General features: G+C 44.3%; 1 protein-coding gene across 13 annotated transcripts in view; it reads left to right on the top strand.

Annotated features, from left to right (window-relative positions):
* Nrg4 (neuregulin 4) overlaps positions 1–16,511 on the top strand; it is an 80,542-nt gene that overhangs the window by 44,489 nt on the left and 19,542 nt on the right. For 5 of the 13 annotated variants that reach the window (XM_087563839.1, XM_087563837.1, XM_087563841.1 and 2 more), the window contains 2 exon segments: positions 5,259–5,338; positions 12,803–12,881. In XM_087563839.1, coding sequence (XP_087419965.1) covers positions 5,259–5,338; positions 12,803–12,881 — 159 coding nt within the window. 13 annotated transcript variants of the gene reach the window in all.

The following is a 16,511-nucleotide window of genomic DNA, read 5'->3' as shown; positions in this document are numbered from 1 at the left end:
TGAGCAGAAAGCCAGAGGCAGGTGTCACAGTGACTAAAGGATTCATAGGAGACTCCAGTATTCCACCGTGAGTGGCTAAGAGTGGCTCGCAGTTTGTTTTTAATCCATAGGACTTTAATGTTGGTACAGCTGTGTGCAACTGGATTCCCTTACTAACCTTTGAGTCTGTAAAGGAAGTGGTATATCCCAAATGTACTGAGTGCCAGGGAGTGATAAAGTTTTCACAAAAGAGCAAAATACAGTTGTTCTATAGACTGGAGGCAGAACTCCGACATATTATGACCTAAAGCTGGCTGGAGTGATTTATGTTTGTAATTCCAGCTCTTGAAAGGTTGAGGCAGTAATGTTATAAGTTTAAGGCCAGCCTGGCTGGGTTGCATAATAAATTTCAGGCTACCCTGATTTATGGAGTGAGACCCTGGTGCACAAGGAAGAAAATTCTAATCTGAAGGGCTGTATACCATTCTAAATGACAACTTTTAGCCCAGGCATAGTGGTTTACACCTATAATCCTAACACTTGGGAGACTCATGCAGGAGGATTGCTGTGAGTTCCAGGCAAACCCTGACTGAAAAAGAAGCCTCAAAAGTCTATACATAGAAAGCACAGGGATATAGGTACGAGGAGTGGGTGGGGGTATATACCAATGACTGGCGTTAATTGTAAAAGAAACCTTGAAGCCCGGAGTACAGGACCTGAAGCAGTAGTTCAAGGCTCACCCCTGCCACTAAGAGGGAAGCCACGCAAACACAAAGATGAAAAGAAAAACCTCTAACCACGAATGTTCTGTGGATTTTCATCCTGAGCCCACGGTATTTCTAATGTCTCCTGGGGCAAAGGTTAAGACTATCTGGGGCTGGGGATTTAGCTCAGTGGTAGAGCGCTTACCTAGGAAGCGCAAGGCCCTGGGTTCGGTCCCCAGCTCCGGAAAAAAGAACCAAAAAACAAAACAAAACAAAACAAAAGACTATCAAGTAGTCCAGACTGCAAACATTCTCAGCTGAGGACAGATTAGCTCTTAAAGAAGCGACTGGCATTCCTTACCTTAAAAGGCCTCTCACAGTGTCAGGTCATTCACTGACTGGAGGAAGAGCGGCTCCACCAGTTGGAACAAATACTCTAAAAGCACAGATCTTGGGAAAACCAGATGATAATCTCTTCGGATTCTAAGCATGTCTTGCAAAATAGTGCGCTGAGGGGGAGGCCAGCTGGCTGGTCTGCCTATCGTTCACAGTACTGCTGACTTGGATGCAGACGGTTAACTGGATATTGATTGGTTATTGAACTACTTTGTGTTCCAGATTTGGCTCTAGTAACCATGAGCCTGCAGTGGCTTAAAATTTGTTCTCCAAACTTTATGCTGCAAACTGAGAGTAGAAGCAGATATTCAAAGTGTTTGTTTGTGGGGAGAATCAAACCGTGATATGTACGAAAGACAGGTGTGAGCAGAAGCAATGGCTCAGTGGTTAAGAGCACTTGCCACTCTTATAGAGAAACTGGGCTTGATTCCATGCACCCACATGGTGGCTAACAACTGTCTATAACTCCAGTTTACAGAGGATCTGACCTCTCCTGAATTCCTCAGGCGCCAGGCATGCGTATGGTACATTTACATACATGTAAGCAAAACAACCATACACAAGACAAAAAAATAAAATTTTCTTAAATGATTTGTTTACAAATAAGCAGACTTTGCAAAGACCAATATAGAAGTTGACAAAATAAAATTATAATTAAAAAAATTCAGTGTATCTTAGCTTTATATTTTTAAGTTTAGTTTGTGGTTTTAAACAGATTAGCAATGATAAGGGGAGGGATGGAGGGAAGGCAGAAACAAAGAGAGGAGAGGGAGAGAAAACAAAGAACATGGGAGGAGAGATGAAAAATGAAAAAGTACCCCAAACGCAAGAACAAAAAGGACGGTAAAAAGTTAAGGAACGATCAAGAAGCAGCAAGCAGTGACTTATGTCTAATTCACATTTTTTCCGGAGTTTGGAGAAGAAAAGACAGAGGCAGTGTTGGAGAGGGTGACAGCTGAGACACTCAGAGTGTAAAGTTACCCACAGGTTCAGCAGCTGTCAGGAGAGTTAAGGAAAGCACATGCACAGCACAGCCTTACAGAACCACAGAAGCGATTCCAAGGAGGAAATGGCTAAAGTAGAGAAGACGGCAGGTCCCAGACCCAGTGGTTAGCTGCTCCTGAGCACTCAGGGACCCAGGGCAGCAGTGACATCTGCAGTGTTCTCAGAGGTGGTGACCCACAAACTCCAAACCTTGGCAGGGGTGAAAACACCTTTCAAGAATCAGGGGTGGGGAGTGGGAATGGAGATAATTGTGGTCGTATAGAGCTTAGAGTTAGTTCCCAATAATTCTTCTGCCCAAGGGTTGGAGTGGAATTGACCCTCCAGAACATGTGTGAGATGCAAGAAGGAAGACCAAATAAGTGGTGTATAAACTTCAACAATAAGCACATTGTCCTCTGTGTGTGTAATATGTGACATATATGCAGCAGTATGTGAAATATATGTGGGAGTATGTGACATATATGTGGCAGCATGTGACATATATGTGGCAGTATGTGACAGTATGTGAAATATGTGCCAATATGTGACATATATGGCAGTATGTAACATATGCAGCAGTATGTGACATACATGCAGCAGTATGTGACATACATGTGGTAGTATGTGACATATATGTGACAGTATGTGACAGTATGTGACATATATGTAGCAGCATGTAACACATATGTAGCAGTATCTGCAGCCAAGAATAACCTTCGTCACCTCCACCTGCCAGGTATCATGCTGAAGGCATGTGCTGCCACACCTGGCTGAGTGTTGAATCTCAAACCATCCATAAACATTGTTAGTCACCCTTTTAATTATATGTCTTGTTTTTATGTAAGTTTTCTTCCTAGTCATAAAGGTTAGACTTTGGAAACCTGAATATCTAGAAATTGATATAAATTTAATTTTAAGATAGCAATTGTCTTATAAAAATAACATTTCAAAATAGTTTTCAGGTCAGACTGAAATGTGCTTGAAATCGCATATTTCCTTTGTATATGTGCCCATATACACATGTGTGCATCAGCTATCATTACCCAAGCATTATCCACCTTGCTTGGCCTGGACTTAGTAAATACAGTAGGCTGCCTGGCCAGTGAGCCCCAGGGATCTGCCTGTGTCTGCCTCTTCAGTGCTCAATCACAAGGATACGCCACCACACACACTTAAAGACACGGTTCTGGGGGCCTGACTCAGGGTCTCCTCATGCTCTCGAGGCGGGCACTTTACCAAGTGAGCCGTCTTCTTAGATCCTTCTTGCATTCTTAATGACAGCTTGAGCAGATGTAACACATGTCCTCACCACACCGGCAGAATCAATCTGACCATTATTGCCCATGAGAGCTAGACAAAGGCTGCGTGCTATTGTCTACTAACTTCGTATGGTGTTTCTGGGCTTAGTAATATTCCTCTAAGAGTGAAACTAAGCCAGGCATGTAGTGTATGCCTGTGACCCCAGCCCTTGTGGGGGTGGTGAGGTATCTGTGATTCCAGAACTTGGGAGAAGTACACAGGAAGATGACCAAATTCTAGACCTGCCTGGGACACAAAATGAGACTGTCTCCAAAAAAATGAAAGGGGTGGGGGTGGCTGGAAAGCTGGCTTAGTGAGTACTTGCTCTGCAAGCACAAGGTTGTGAGTTTGAATCTCCAGCACCCATATAAAAGCTAGGCATTACTGCATGTGCGTGAACCGCCAGTGTTTGGGACTGGGGTGGAGACAGGTGGGAACCAGCTCACCAGCCGGCTAGCCTAGCTGAAATGGTGAGCGTTGGGTTCAAATGACGCTGCCTGTCTCAAGGGAAAAAGGCAGGAAATAATAGAGGAAGACAACTTCCTCAGACCGCTAAACCAGCAAATGTGCTAATGCACACACGCACGCTTGCACTGGCAGAGAGGGAGGAAACAGGAGCCTAGCATGGCTGCCCTCCTACAGAGGCCCCACAAGCAGCTGAAAGAGTCAGATGCAGATACTTACACCCAGCCAATAGTCAGAAGCCAGGGACCCCTGTGGTTGAATTAGGGAAAGGCTGGAGGAAGCTGAGGAGGAGGGCGACCCCATAGGAAGACCAGCAGTCTCAACTGACCTGGACCCCTGAGATCTCTCAGACACTAAACCACCAACCAGGCAGCATACAGGAGCTCTGGTCTGAAGCCCCCAACACATATACAGCAGAGGATTGCCTGGTCTGGCCTTAGTGAGAGAAGACAGCCCTAATACTAGAGAGACTTGAGGCCCCAGGGAATGGTGTGGCCTGGTGGGGTGGGGATGGGATGGGGTGGGGCGAGGACATCCTCTTGGAGACTGGATGGGGGGAAGATATGGGATGAGAAACAGTTGGAGGGTGGACTGGAAGGGGAATAATGACTGGGTTGTAAAAAAAGATTAAATAATAATCATAATAATATTTTTAAAAAGAAAAGAATGTTTAATAAACAAAAACAAATAGTTCTCTATCCGTTCTGACCGATTGGTGGTTGAGAGTGCTTCGACCTGCGGCCTTGGGCTTTCTGTAACTCAGGAGATGATTCTACCTGAATGATGAGGCCCAAAGTGTCCCCCACCCCCAGTGCTAAAACTTCATCTGAAATTGGCATTTTAGGACTAAAGGTCCGGGTGCTTTTGAAAAATGCCATTTTGGCACGGCTACATGACGTTGATTCGTTTTCACTAACATAATACGTTGGGGTCGAAATATTGAAAAAATAAAGCAACTTTGTACATTTTGATTTTCATTTTAATATTTAGAACAGTCTTTAAAATTCACATGGCCACAAATTATAGCCTGGATAAGGTTATAATCAGACAACCCAAGGCTGATGAAGTTTAGGTTCAAAATGATTTTTCTATTGTCGTGAATTAAAGTTGTTCACTAAGGCCATCCCATATTACACAAATGGGTCCACAATGGCGGGAGTTATCTCTTTACAGATACACCGCCCGATGGCTCAGTATCAATGTCACACTTGTAGGCTCAGCTCAGCAGCACCCACAGTGCCACCGCCACCTCTGCGGGCAGGTTGGCTAAGGTGGGGGAGGGGTACAACGCTAGGGCAGTTCTCCACTGTTAGGTAGCTCTAAAGAGAGAATGTGCTTCCAAATATTCCAGGCTAATTCTCTTTCGGACTCTCCTGACATGCTTTCGAGTTACCCACTTCTCATTTGTATTTCTCTTCTCTTTGATGCCAGGAAGGGCCACCTTCAGAGGGCCAGTTCAGTCCAGTGTGAGATCAGCCTGGTGGAGACAGGCAATACCAGTGCCCGCCACAGTGAGTAAAGTCCAAATGGGCTGTTGTGTACAGACTTGTGCTCTCGGCCATCAAAGAAGGGAGACTAAAACTTCCCCTCAATTTCGGGCTTGTTGTTATTTTTCACATGAGAATACTTTTCTTTTTCCTTTTCTCTTTTCCGTATTTGTTTGCTTTTTAAGACAGGGTTTCTCTGTGTACCCTGGCTGAGCCCACTCTGTAGACCAGGCTGGCCTTAGAGACCTGCTTACCTCCACCTCCTGAATGCTGGGATTAAAGGCATGGGGCACCACCGCCCGGCAGATTAGCTTTTTATTAGCAGTGTGACAAAAGTAATATTTTTTCACAAAATAAATGTGACATTATATGAATTTCAGCACGTGAAGTGATCCCCTCAGCTGTAATGTGCTACAGCAGATCTGAGGAACAGTGTTCTAGAGCCATTCTGGCATGAGCTATGCTGGGAGGCTGGGGCAGAGAATTACCTTAGGATAGGAGTGAGAGAATCTCTGGGAAAACCATAGACAAGTCAGTGTTTTCAAGCTGTTTTAAGATTTCTGGAAAAGTAAGACAGTGTGCACTGGATGCTCTTCCTCTTAGTTGAAAGCAACGAAAAATGAACAAACCATATGAAGCATCAGTTGACCTCTGCTCTCAGTATGTAGTTGCATCTGTGTACACACACACACACATGCATACACACATGCATACATGTGCACACATACACATGCATGTGCTCACACACATGCATACACATGGGCACACACATGCATATACATGTACAAACATGCACACACAAATGCACATGCACACACACTCATGTGTGCAAACCAACATACACATGTGTGCACATGGGCACACATGGCACACATGAACTCACACACATACACACATGCACACACACACACACAAGCACACATACACTAAAGTGAAATAAATCTCGTTTTTTAAATGCTGGGCTTGGTGGCATGGTTCTAGACTCCTACTCAGGACAGGAATTAGCAATATCAACAACAAAATTAGGTAGCATTTCTAGCAATACTACAGATAAGGCAACAGGAAAAGAGCTGGCATAATTTAGGTTAAATGGACAAATCCTTTAAAGAACAAAAACTACCAAAGAAAGGGCTAACTTGAGGGGCCAGGTCTGCGGCTCACGTGTCAAGGTGCCCTGGTTCTGTCCTTAGCATTACATAAACCCAGGCTCTGTTATGCCTGCCTATAATACCATGAGAAGAAATACAGACAGGAAGATCAGAAGTGCAGGATATCCTCAGCTACAATGAGGCCAGCCTGGGCTCCATGGAACCCTGTTTCAAAAAATAAAATAAAATCTAGAGAGTAATATGAAAAGTTTTTTTTTAAATTAAAATTCAAATAGTTCTATATTCATTGATCGAATTTGTGTAGAAACTTTTCTTCAATGACAGTCCAGGCTCAAATATCTGACCTTATGCCATACTTCCACTGAAGCAACAACCATTCTCCATAAACTCATTTAGAAATACTGGAGAGTACAGAATATGAGACAAAGATGGCAGTTCAGTGCTGTTGCAAGGTTAGTAATATTAAGAGGTAAAATATATTTCCATATATTGGAGACTGCTAGATATAAAAACCTTAAAAGCAATGCATTTTTGTAACAGCGTCTCAACGTATACAGGGATAGGGCTAACAAAAGCAGTAGAAGGCCTGTGGTAGTCTGAGTGACAATAACCCCCATAGGCTCCTGTGCTTGAATATTTGGCTCCAAGCTGGTGGAACTGCTTGGGAAGGATTACTGGGGGTGGCCTTGTTGGAGGAGGTGTGTCACTGTGGTTGGACTTTGAGGTTTTTAAAGATTATGCGATTCCCAGTGCGTTCTCTGTCTCCTGCTCGTGGATCCAGATGTGAGCTCTCAGCTGTATTCCAGATGATGTCTGCAGCTTGCTGATGTGCTTCTCTGCCATGTTGGACTCTTGACCCTCTGGAGCCATTATAAGCCAAGCAAAGCCTTCTTCCTGTACATTACGTTGGCTACAGCATCTTATCACATCGGCAGAAAAGTAACAAATAGAGATCTGTACTGTGAAATCTGCGGCAGTGCTGAGAAAAGAGAAAAGACAGCCCCAATTAGTTATGGGGTAGTCAGTTCTCCTTGACATGAGTTTTCCCAGAGACTGGTGCCTCCCAATAAACTGCAGCAGGCGTTTTTGTGGTAGCCGACAGGGTGACTGTGACACACCACTGGGAATACGCAGGGCCCGGGGCAAGGAAGCAGTGATTCGACGGCACATTGAGGGCTTAAACTACCTACATCCAACTAATGGCAAATCTGACGTAGTTGAGACAGCGTGTGAAGAGGAATGCAGGGCTCCAGGCGCCGGTGCCCACACAGCAGTCTAACAGGATGCTGCAATGGTCACAGAGCCACATGCAAGAAATAAATTCATTTTCCTCCATGTATACAAATAACTCATGATGCCTGTGGATGTAAGAACTAAGATATAAACCTCTTAGGAGAAACTCTTTATGCCCTCCCATTAGGCAGAGATGGAAAGCACAATTCGTAAAATACTTTTGATATTCTGGACTGTGTGCAAAGGACAGATTCGCATGCTTCAAATGATTCCACCGTAAAAATGAGATACAAGGCACAAAACAAGAGAAAATATGTTCAAATCACATATCTGACAGATGGTATAATGGACACAAGAACTCATTCAACGGAAGTGTGTCAACTCAGTAACAGAAAGCAAGAGAACGGGGCTGGAGATGGCTCAGTGGTTAAGAGCCCCGACTGCTCTTCCAGAGGTCCTGAGTTCAATTCCCAGCAATCACATGGTGGCTCACAACCATCTGTCATGGGATCCAATGCCCTCTTCTGGTGTCTGAAGGCAGTGACAATGTACCCACATACATGAAATAAATAAATCTTAAAAAAAAAGAAAGAAAGAAAGCAAGAGAACTAAAGTGCTGCCATTTTACCGAAGAAAATGCACAAATGGCCAAGAAATGTGCAAAGCACTTGTCATTACAGTTCAGTAGAAGACCGAAAAGCCAAAATAGAACACCAATTAATGCACTAACTCTGCTGTGGTTTTTAAATTTGGGATGAGGAAAAGTGCAGCTCATTGCTGCTGTGACTATAAAGAGGTGTGGACAGTTTATTAAGGCACATGTCCCTTCCTAGTCAGCTACCCAAGTAAACAAAAACTTGGGTTTGTATAAAGAACCCGGAGGTTCACAACAGCATTTCCCCCGTAACCATGGAGTGGGAAGTGGGAGTCCATTGCTGTGCTAGTGAAATGGACAGCCGTAACTCTACAGGCACAACGCAGTCACGTACGCTGTCACACTCGGTTGTGCTGTGAGGAAGGACTTACAGAACTCCCCATGTGCACTTGCCTTTTTATTAAGATAGGTGAGTGGCTTCCTAAGGTTCAGGGTTGGAGTAGGCAATGGCTGCAGATAGCCCTGGAAAGTATTTCCAGGGTGACAGATCTGGTTGAAAACAGGGTCATAGTTACTTCAAGACCGTTGATTTTAAGCCAGTGAATTGTTTATGAAGCTGAATGCTGTAAGTTGTGGGTTATATCTCAGTAAACTTAGTAGAAGTCCAATTTCCATCTAACCGTGCCAGGGCTGGGCTCGTGTGCACTGAAGGAGGGAGGGAGCTGCACACTAGGATCAGGCACAATGAACTCATAGTGGACGAGAAACTACACAGAAGGCCCACAATTACAAGACTCAGAGAGACTGGAGACGTACTCTACAGAGTTGGACTTGGCCATGATTCTTTGTATATAAATAACACAGAAACACAGTCAACAAAGAAATGTAGACATACTGGACTTCATTAAAATGAAAAGTTGATATAGCTTTTATATAGACACTGTCTGTGAAAAGGCAGTCCGCAAAAGGCTTTTCAAACATGCAACACTAGCATTTAGTGTAATTTATTTCAATATGCACGTATGTATGCATGAAAAGAAACAGGAGGCTTCTTTGAAGGGCATGTGCCTCTCCTGGGAAAATATAAAGAAACATCTATTTACCTCGTGCAAGAGCAGACAGACCTGAGGAAGATTCTACCAGTTTCAGCTTGACACGATAGATGAATTCGTCAGGGTCTTGCAGAGTGTAGGTGACAGGATACCAAGAATCAAGGGCTGCCCACTGAACTGCTCTGTGTGGTTCTCAGCTGGCCGTAGAATTGGTACAAACCTGGGCTCAGAGTGCTACCTAGTGTTAAGTCAGGAGAGGTGATGGCAGGTTCAGGCAGCAAGGCACAGCCAAGCCAGGCTCTGTGAAGTTTAGAGCCCACGCAGTTGCTTACAGAGCCCTTACAGACGCTCGCTGCAGCACTGACCAGCTCTAGAAAGGAAGGCCCATTTTTGCTGCAGTCTGGCACACAGAACCTCTAAATGACATCTACAAGATGGAGTTACTCTGCCAGGACTCGGGGGACTAATCCCACTATAGGAGGGACGAGAGAGGGGGCGGGGGGCAGTGAGTCAAAGGCAATCAGGGACAAATGTGAGCAACCTGCATGATACACATGTGTGAAAACTACTGTTTCAACAGCAACTTAAAATTAATAACAAGAACTACTCCTGAGTAAACAACTCATAACAAATAAAACCACCCGATTCAAAAGCTGGCAGAGGACTTCTACAGACGTTTTCCAGGAGCCTGTGAAATGCTCGGCATCACTGGCCACAGGGTACGTAGAAGGAAGAGTGTGGACTCCTCACACATAGGGCAGTGACTACGAAAGACCATGTGCTAACAAGGTGACCAGAAACTGGAACCCATGTGCATTTGCTGGTAAGAATATAAACTTTTAGGGTCGCCTGGATAAGCAGTATGACAGGTCTTAAACCAAACCACAGAACTACCATTTTTACCCAAGAGTTGACTAATGTGAGTTTACACGCACGAGCAAACATCTGTGCACCCACACTCTTGGAAGCTGTATTCCTAATAGTCAGTCAGAAGATGGGAACAACTCAGATGTCCACTGATGAGTGAATGGAGAAATAGGTGTCTGCGTATGACGGAGCATTACTTAGCCTTAAAGGGGAGTACAATCCTGATACTACAATACGAAGACTCTCTATATGAAGAGTACCGCACTCTGAAGACGTCATGCTACATAAAAAAGTCAGACTCAGAATGTGCACCGTGGAAGTGAGATCCTAGGGCAGCCAAATGCACGGGGACAGAAAGTGTACCTGTTGTACCAGGGAGTGTGGAGAGAGCTCTTGTTTCATGCATGGAATTTAAGTTTGGAGTAGTGAAGTTTCTGGAGGCGATGGTGACTCCTTTTACGCAACTGTATTTGATGTCACTAAACTTGACAATGGCTGAAACGGTAAATTCTGTTACACAGTTCACAACAAGTCAACCAGAGTGAAGGACACTGTAATTGATGATGTTATCAGATGATGCGCGAGTTCCCACGTGCTTTCAAGAGGCTGAGGGGATGTGTCCCTTTCTGCGTAGTTTAGTGGCAGCTCTAATTAATGGCTGGAGTTGCCCTTTGCTTGTAAGTAAGGAGTAACACCTAGAGTCACACTCTTTGATAAAATGCTTGACAGTGAACCAACCAGTCAAAGTCCTCCAAGAAGACTGCGGGGTTTTATTACTGTGCAGTTAACTGGAAAGGTTAACACAAATGGGGCCCAATCCAAAAGTGTTGTGTGTAGAAACAGCACTCTGGCTCGGGCCCTGACCACATGGGCATCTCTCTCTCTTTCATGACTCTGGATATGGATTCTCAGAGTAGTTGATGGACCAGTAAAACTCAGTGATTGGCTTGCTTTTTATAAACTATGCACAGATAAAGCATGTTTAGCTCTTTCCTATGTGCAAAGACACATTTGTAAAAAGAAAAAGAAGAGGCTGGAAAGATAGCTCTGTGTTAAAAGCACATGCTGTTCAGCTCCCAGCACCTACGCTGGGCAGCTCACCACCGCCGTGAACTCTAGCTCCAGGAGGGTCTATACCTCTGACCACATGTATATGGAACCTGCCCCATGCCACACACACATAATTTAAAAAAAATATTAACAAGTATCGGAAGCGATTTTGCAGCTTTTCTATACTACCCTACACTTTGAAATTCAAATTGTTTCTTTATCTCTTAGTTAGGGTTTTGTGTATTTCTGAGATTAAGTTGTACTCCATAATTTAGGATGTCCTGGAACTAACTGTATATCCCAAGCTTGCCTCAAACTTGAAAGAATACTTTGCCTCTATCTCCCAAGTGCTGGTATCACAGGAGTGAACCACCACACTGGGAAGAATTGAGTATTTTTTTTTTCTTTTAATGGAAGAAAAAAGACCATGAGACCATAACAACAACCAAAAGCCAGGATAGCGTATCGGCTTACAAAATTAGCACATCTGACCAGGCATTTTTCAAAGGCCAAACATTAGTATCTAAGGCTGTGACACAGTGAAGGAGATGAAATCTATGTGGTAAAATGAAAGCTGGGCTCTGGGGTGAGCCTGTTACAGACACCAGGAAACGCTCAACAACATCAGCTCAGACCTGTGCAGTGAAAACGATACAGGTCAGAGAACACAGCGGTGAATGACACCACCCGGAGCTAGTGCCAGTGCCGTTGGTCTTGATTCAACCCAGCAGTGACCAGAACAGGCACATTCACATCATCCTTGCACTCTGGGAATGCAGACTTCTAGGCAAACTTCCTCACTTGCTGCATTAGAAAACCCACAGCCGAAAGTCCCAGGACATATTTACACGACAACAACTTGTTAGAGTCTGTAGTAAGTGACACTTTCTATAACAGGAAAATTGCGGGTCGGAGGTAAAGATTCTCTATCCAGATACTAGTAGAGAAAGAATCTAAACCCAGATGCGTCTGGATTCCAGCTTGTACTTTCCTTTCTTCCTTTTTTTAAGAGTAGGGGTGTGCAGAGGTACAGAACAGTATCACAGAGTCAGTTCTGCCGCTACCCGTAATGGGTTCTGAGGACTGAGCTGGTTACCCGTCTTGCATTGCTGGGCTGTGTTGCTGGCCTCCAAGCCCATGTTCCCTATTGCACATGGCCGTCCACAGGTCCCTGGGGATTGCTGGCCAGAGCTTAACCTTAGGATTCTCCCGTCCTTGTGTTTGGTAGTCCTCCCATGTTTGGCCCTGCCGCTGATGTTGCTGTCAGTGACTTGCCTTGGTGTTCCTCCTCTCACCCAGGTTTTGTAATTGTAATTTTCAGAAAGATCATTAAACTCGTTAGGACTTGAGGCAGCAGAAGGGCAGGGAGGTAAGGGTGAGCGCTTGAGAGACTGGGATGGGGATGCTGGCACACTGTGCACAGGTGCTGTAGGACAGCCACTGCGGGTATGGATGTCTGAGGTACATTCACCTCAGGTCTCCTGCCACAAGTGGAAGCTGCGGGTTTATGCAGGTAAGAGGGCAGGTAGGTGTGTGTATTCAGAAATCCAAGTGCTCAAGCCTCCTATCTTCCTCTCTACAGGCCACAGAGAGCACTGAAGACATCCCCAGTGAAGGGCATTATTACCTACAAAGGCAGATTGTGGACCACACAAGAGAAGGTAATGCTTCCACTCCTCGTCTCACACAGAGGCTTGGTAAAAGGGTCCGATTCAAGGCAGCCTGCTTCGGGGAGAAGCAGCAGCACACCGTGCAGGGTCCTCACAAGGAGATTTACTGTTCTAAAGCACTCTGAAGAGCACAGCTCAGCGCCATGGAGGGCATTCACTCTGGGTAGGGCTGTCATCACTGTCGCTGTCCAGAACATTCTCATCATCCCACACTGAAGCCTGTACTTCTCCAGGTTTCCTTTTGTATCACCCCAACACCGAAACAAAACACCCAGCAGAAAGTAACTGGAGACATACACTCCTTGTCCTCTGTCACTGGCTAATTTCATTCAACACGTGTTCGAAGCTCATCTACACTTAGCCACAAATCCATTCTACCATTAACAGCTCAATATTATTCAGTGAGGATACATTACATTCTCTATACTATGCAAATACATTCGGATGATTTCCAGTTTGACTGCTGTAAACAGCAATGTTACAATATATACCACCACAACCCCAGCTTTTATTTCTAAATAATATATTTCAAGTAGGATTTCTGGATTGAATTGTAATTTTTGCTTAATTTGACAAGGATCATACTGTTTTCTGTAACCAGTGAAGCATTTTACAGTTTTACCAGCAGTCCAGGGTCCAATATGTGTGCATCTGTTACTGTGTAGGAAAGAAAAGATGAACGATGGGGAGATGGGGGAGCACCCAGCACCCTAATGGGGTGGTGTGACAGCTCACTGAGACCTAACATGAACTTCCCCGTGTATCAGTGAGGCTGACCATATTGCCATATTTTGTACTCTGGAAATCAAGTCCTTATTTGTAGGCTGCAAATATGCTTTTCAAGTCTGTGTATAACCTTTTTGTTCTTTAAGTATGGTATATTTTTATGCACAAAAGATCTACTTTTTGATTCCTAAAGATTTTCTAACACTTCACAAAAGTCATTGAAAAATTCATTTTCCTGATACCCTCCAAGAGTTGTGTGTGTGTGTGTGTATATATATTGTGTGTGTGTGTGTATATATATATATATACACTATTACACTATATATACTATATATTATACTATATATATAGCTACTATTGTTAAATTTTTAAATTTTTATTTTGAATTTTCATATCTGGTATTGCTTAAGTCCCCAACTCCAGCATTTCTAGATTTTCTCTTCCTTATTGAAAACAGTCTTAGTACTTTTGTCAAAAATTACTCATGATACAGATGTTTCTCTTCTAAGGATTTCTGTTTCATCAGTTTAACGTGGTGTAATCAGATGACTCATCCTAGGTTTCGGGTGTATTTCTCTGTCAGGGGTTGGGGTTTTGATAGGGATTATGGATTGTAGACTGCCTTGGTTAGCACCAGCCCATCAACACGGATGTGCTCCACCACTCCTATGGCAGTCCAGGGCCTCACTCTGGCTGTTCATCGCTCAAGCATAGAACCGATGCTGGCTTCTGCACCTCCTTGCACCCTGCTACTGTGAGCTGCTAGTGTATTGGTTCTGAAAGTCTTTTGGAATCTTTAGTTTTCTGGGTACAAGATCACATAATCTGTGAACAGATAGTTTTACTTCTTTCCAGCTTGGTGCCTTTCCTTTTATTTGCTTAGTGGCTCTAGCCAGTCCAAGTTGCCTAGCAACAGTGCAGGCAAACCTCCTTGTTCTTGTGGAGAAGCTTCTCCACTTCTCCAGTGGGCGTGACTTCACTGTGGGCATTTTCATGGTAGCTTTCAGGTTGAGGTAATTTCCTTCTACTTCTAAGTCATTGTTTCTAATTACGGAAGGATGGTTTTTACCAAACGTCTTTCCTTGACAACACCAATGTTGTGTTGGGCAGTGGTTGTATCTTGGTCCCATAATTTCTTCATGCTGGGTTCATCTGTTCCTGTTTATATTCTTCTGGTTCCAGCTTTCTTCATCGTCCCTCCCTGTCCCCAGCGCCCTCTGTAAGTCCCTGGTGAGGAGGTCATTTGTTGCTCTTTTCTCCTTAGGGTCTTGGGGTTTGTTTGTTTAGTCTTTTCGTATTTCCTTTCTCTTTGTGGACACTGATTCTGTCCTTTATCATGGTCCTGTAGCTCCTAAGGGTGTATTGAAGACTCTAGTGAGTTGTACCAGCTTCTCATGAACTCTCAGCTGCATGCCACGGCGTATGTGTGGAGGTCAAAGGACAACTTTCATCCTGTGGAGTGTGGACATCAAACATTGGTTGTGTCTTGGTGGCAAGCACACCTTTGTCTGCCGAGCTTGCTGTCTTGCTGGTTTTTATCTCAATTCTCTGAATGGAGCTCATTTCCAGGCCTCTTTGTGCCTGTTTGCTGTATGCCCCAAGTGGCCCTTCAGCCAGAAAGAGTTAAGACAGGCCTTTTAATAAAGTTTGGGCCTGAGCTGGGCAGACAGACCCTCAACTAGCTCATCTGAGTTTACTTGACCATCTAGACCTGTCCTATCGCATGGCTAACTATACCTTCCAGGCCTATAGTCACCTATGTCCTCCTCTCCTGTTTCCTCTTTCTTTTTCCCAGAGTCTCTACAAGGAAGTCTTGCCTTCCACTCCCTGCCCAGCCACTGTCTGTCAACCTCTATTCTACAAAAAGCTACATTCCATTTTAACAGATCAGCAGCAGGACAACGCCAGAACCACCCCTTAGGCCCGGATGAGGGCCACGTGATCTCCTTTCCATCTCCTTTCCGGTAATTTGCTTTAACATGATAATCTCAAGAGAATCATCTTTTGGGCAGGTGAGAAGGACAAGCATTCACATATAGAAGCTGGTAATGGGCTGTACAGAAGACATTACCAACTCCCCCTGCATTAATTTATTGCCTGAATAAGCAATTAACAATTGATTAAACAGACACAACTTGTTACACTGTAAATGAAGGTCACCTGCTACTCTTCATTTGGGGCACGCCACTATTTTAACAGTATTGCTCCCCTCCCCCAACCCCACTCTGATCTCAAGGTTTCCTGGTTTGTTTTTTTTTTTTTTTTTTCCTTTTTCTTTTTTTTTTTTTTTTTGAGCTGGGGACCGAACCCAGGGCCTTGCGCTTCCTAGGCAAGCGCTCTACCACTGAGCTAAATCCCCAACCCTCCTGGTTTGTTTTTTAACAAAAGGTATCATCTAGTTGTGTTTACTCTCTCAAAACTTTTACAGGTGCCCCCTTTTGTGTGATCTTTCATCGACTTCCCCTCCCCACTTATATGCAACCATTTACATAGCAATCCCCCCTTCATGGTGGTCTCCTCAGAATGGTGGGGTAATCCTCCTTCAGACAGTTATTCACTGGGCTTGGGGAACACACACACTTGAAAGGTCAGGGATCAGATCTTTAGAGCAAGTGACGTCTCATGACATTTCATGCCATTCTAAATCCTCCAAATGTGTGGGTGCTTTCAAATGTTGTTCTAACTTCCCTCGGTCTCTCCTCAAATGGTCAGCTTTACATCTCTGCCCATCTTCTTTCTCTAGACCTTGTCTTTTGGGAGTCCTTGCAGCCTTGTATGAGCACCTCAGGACTATCCTGAGAGGGTACATACTACAAATAGAGTCTCTCTCACTTTTCCAGCTCATGGGTGGGAACTGAGCTTGACGAGTCAGTCACGATGGGGTGGAGTTGCTGA

The sequence above is a fragment of the Rattus norvegicus genome, chromosome 8, assembly GCF_021556685.1.
Source record: "Rattus norvegicus strain SHRSP/BbbUtx chromosome 8, alternate assembly SHRSP_T2T, whole genome shotgun sequence".
NCBI lineage: Eukaryota > Metazoa > Chordata > Mammalia > Rodentia > Muridae > Rattus > Rattus norvegicus.
This window is presented reverse-complemented; position numbering and strand designations above follow the sequence as displayed.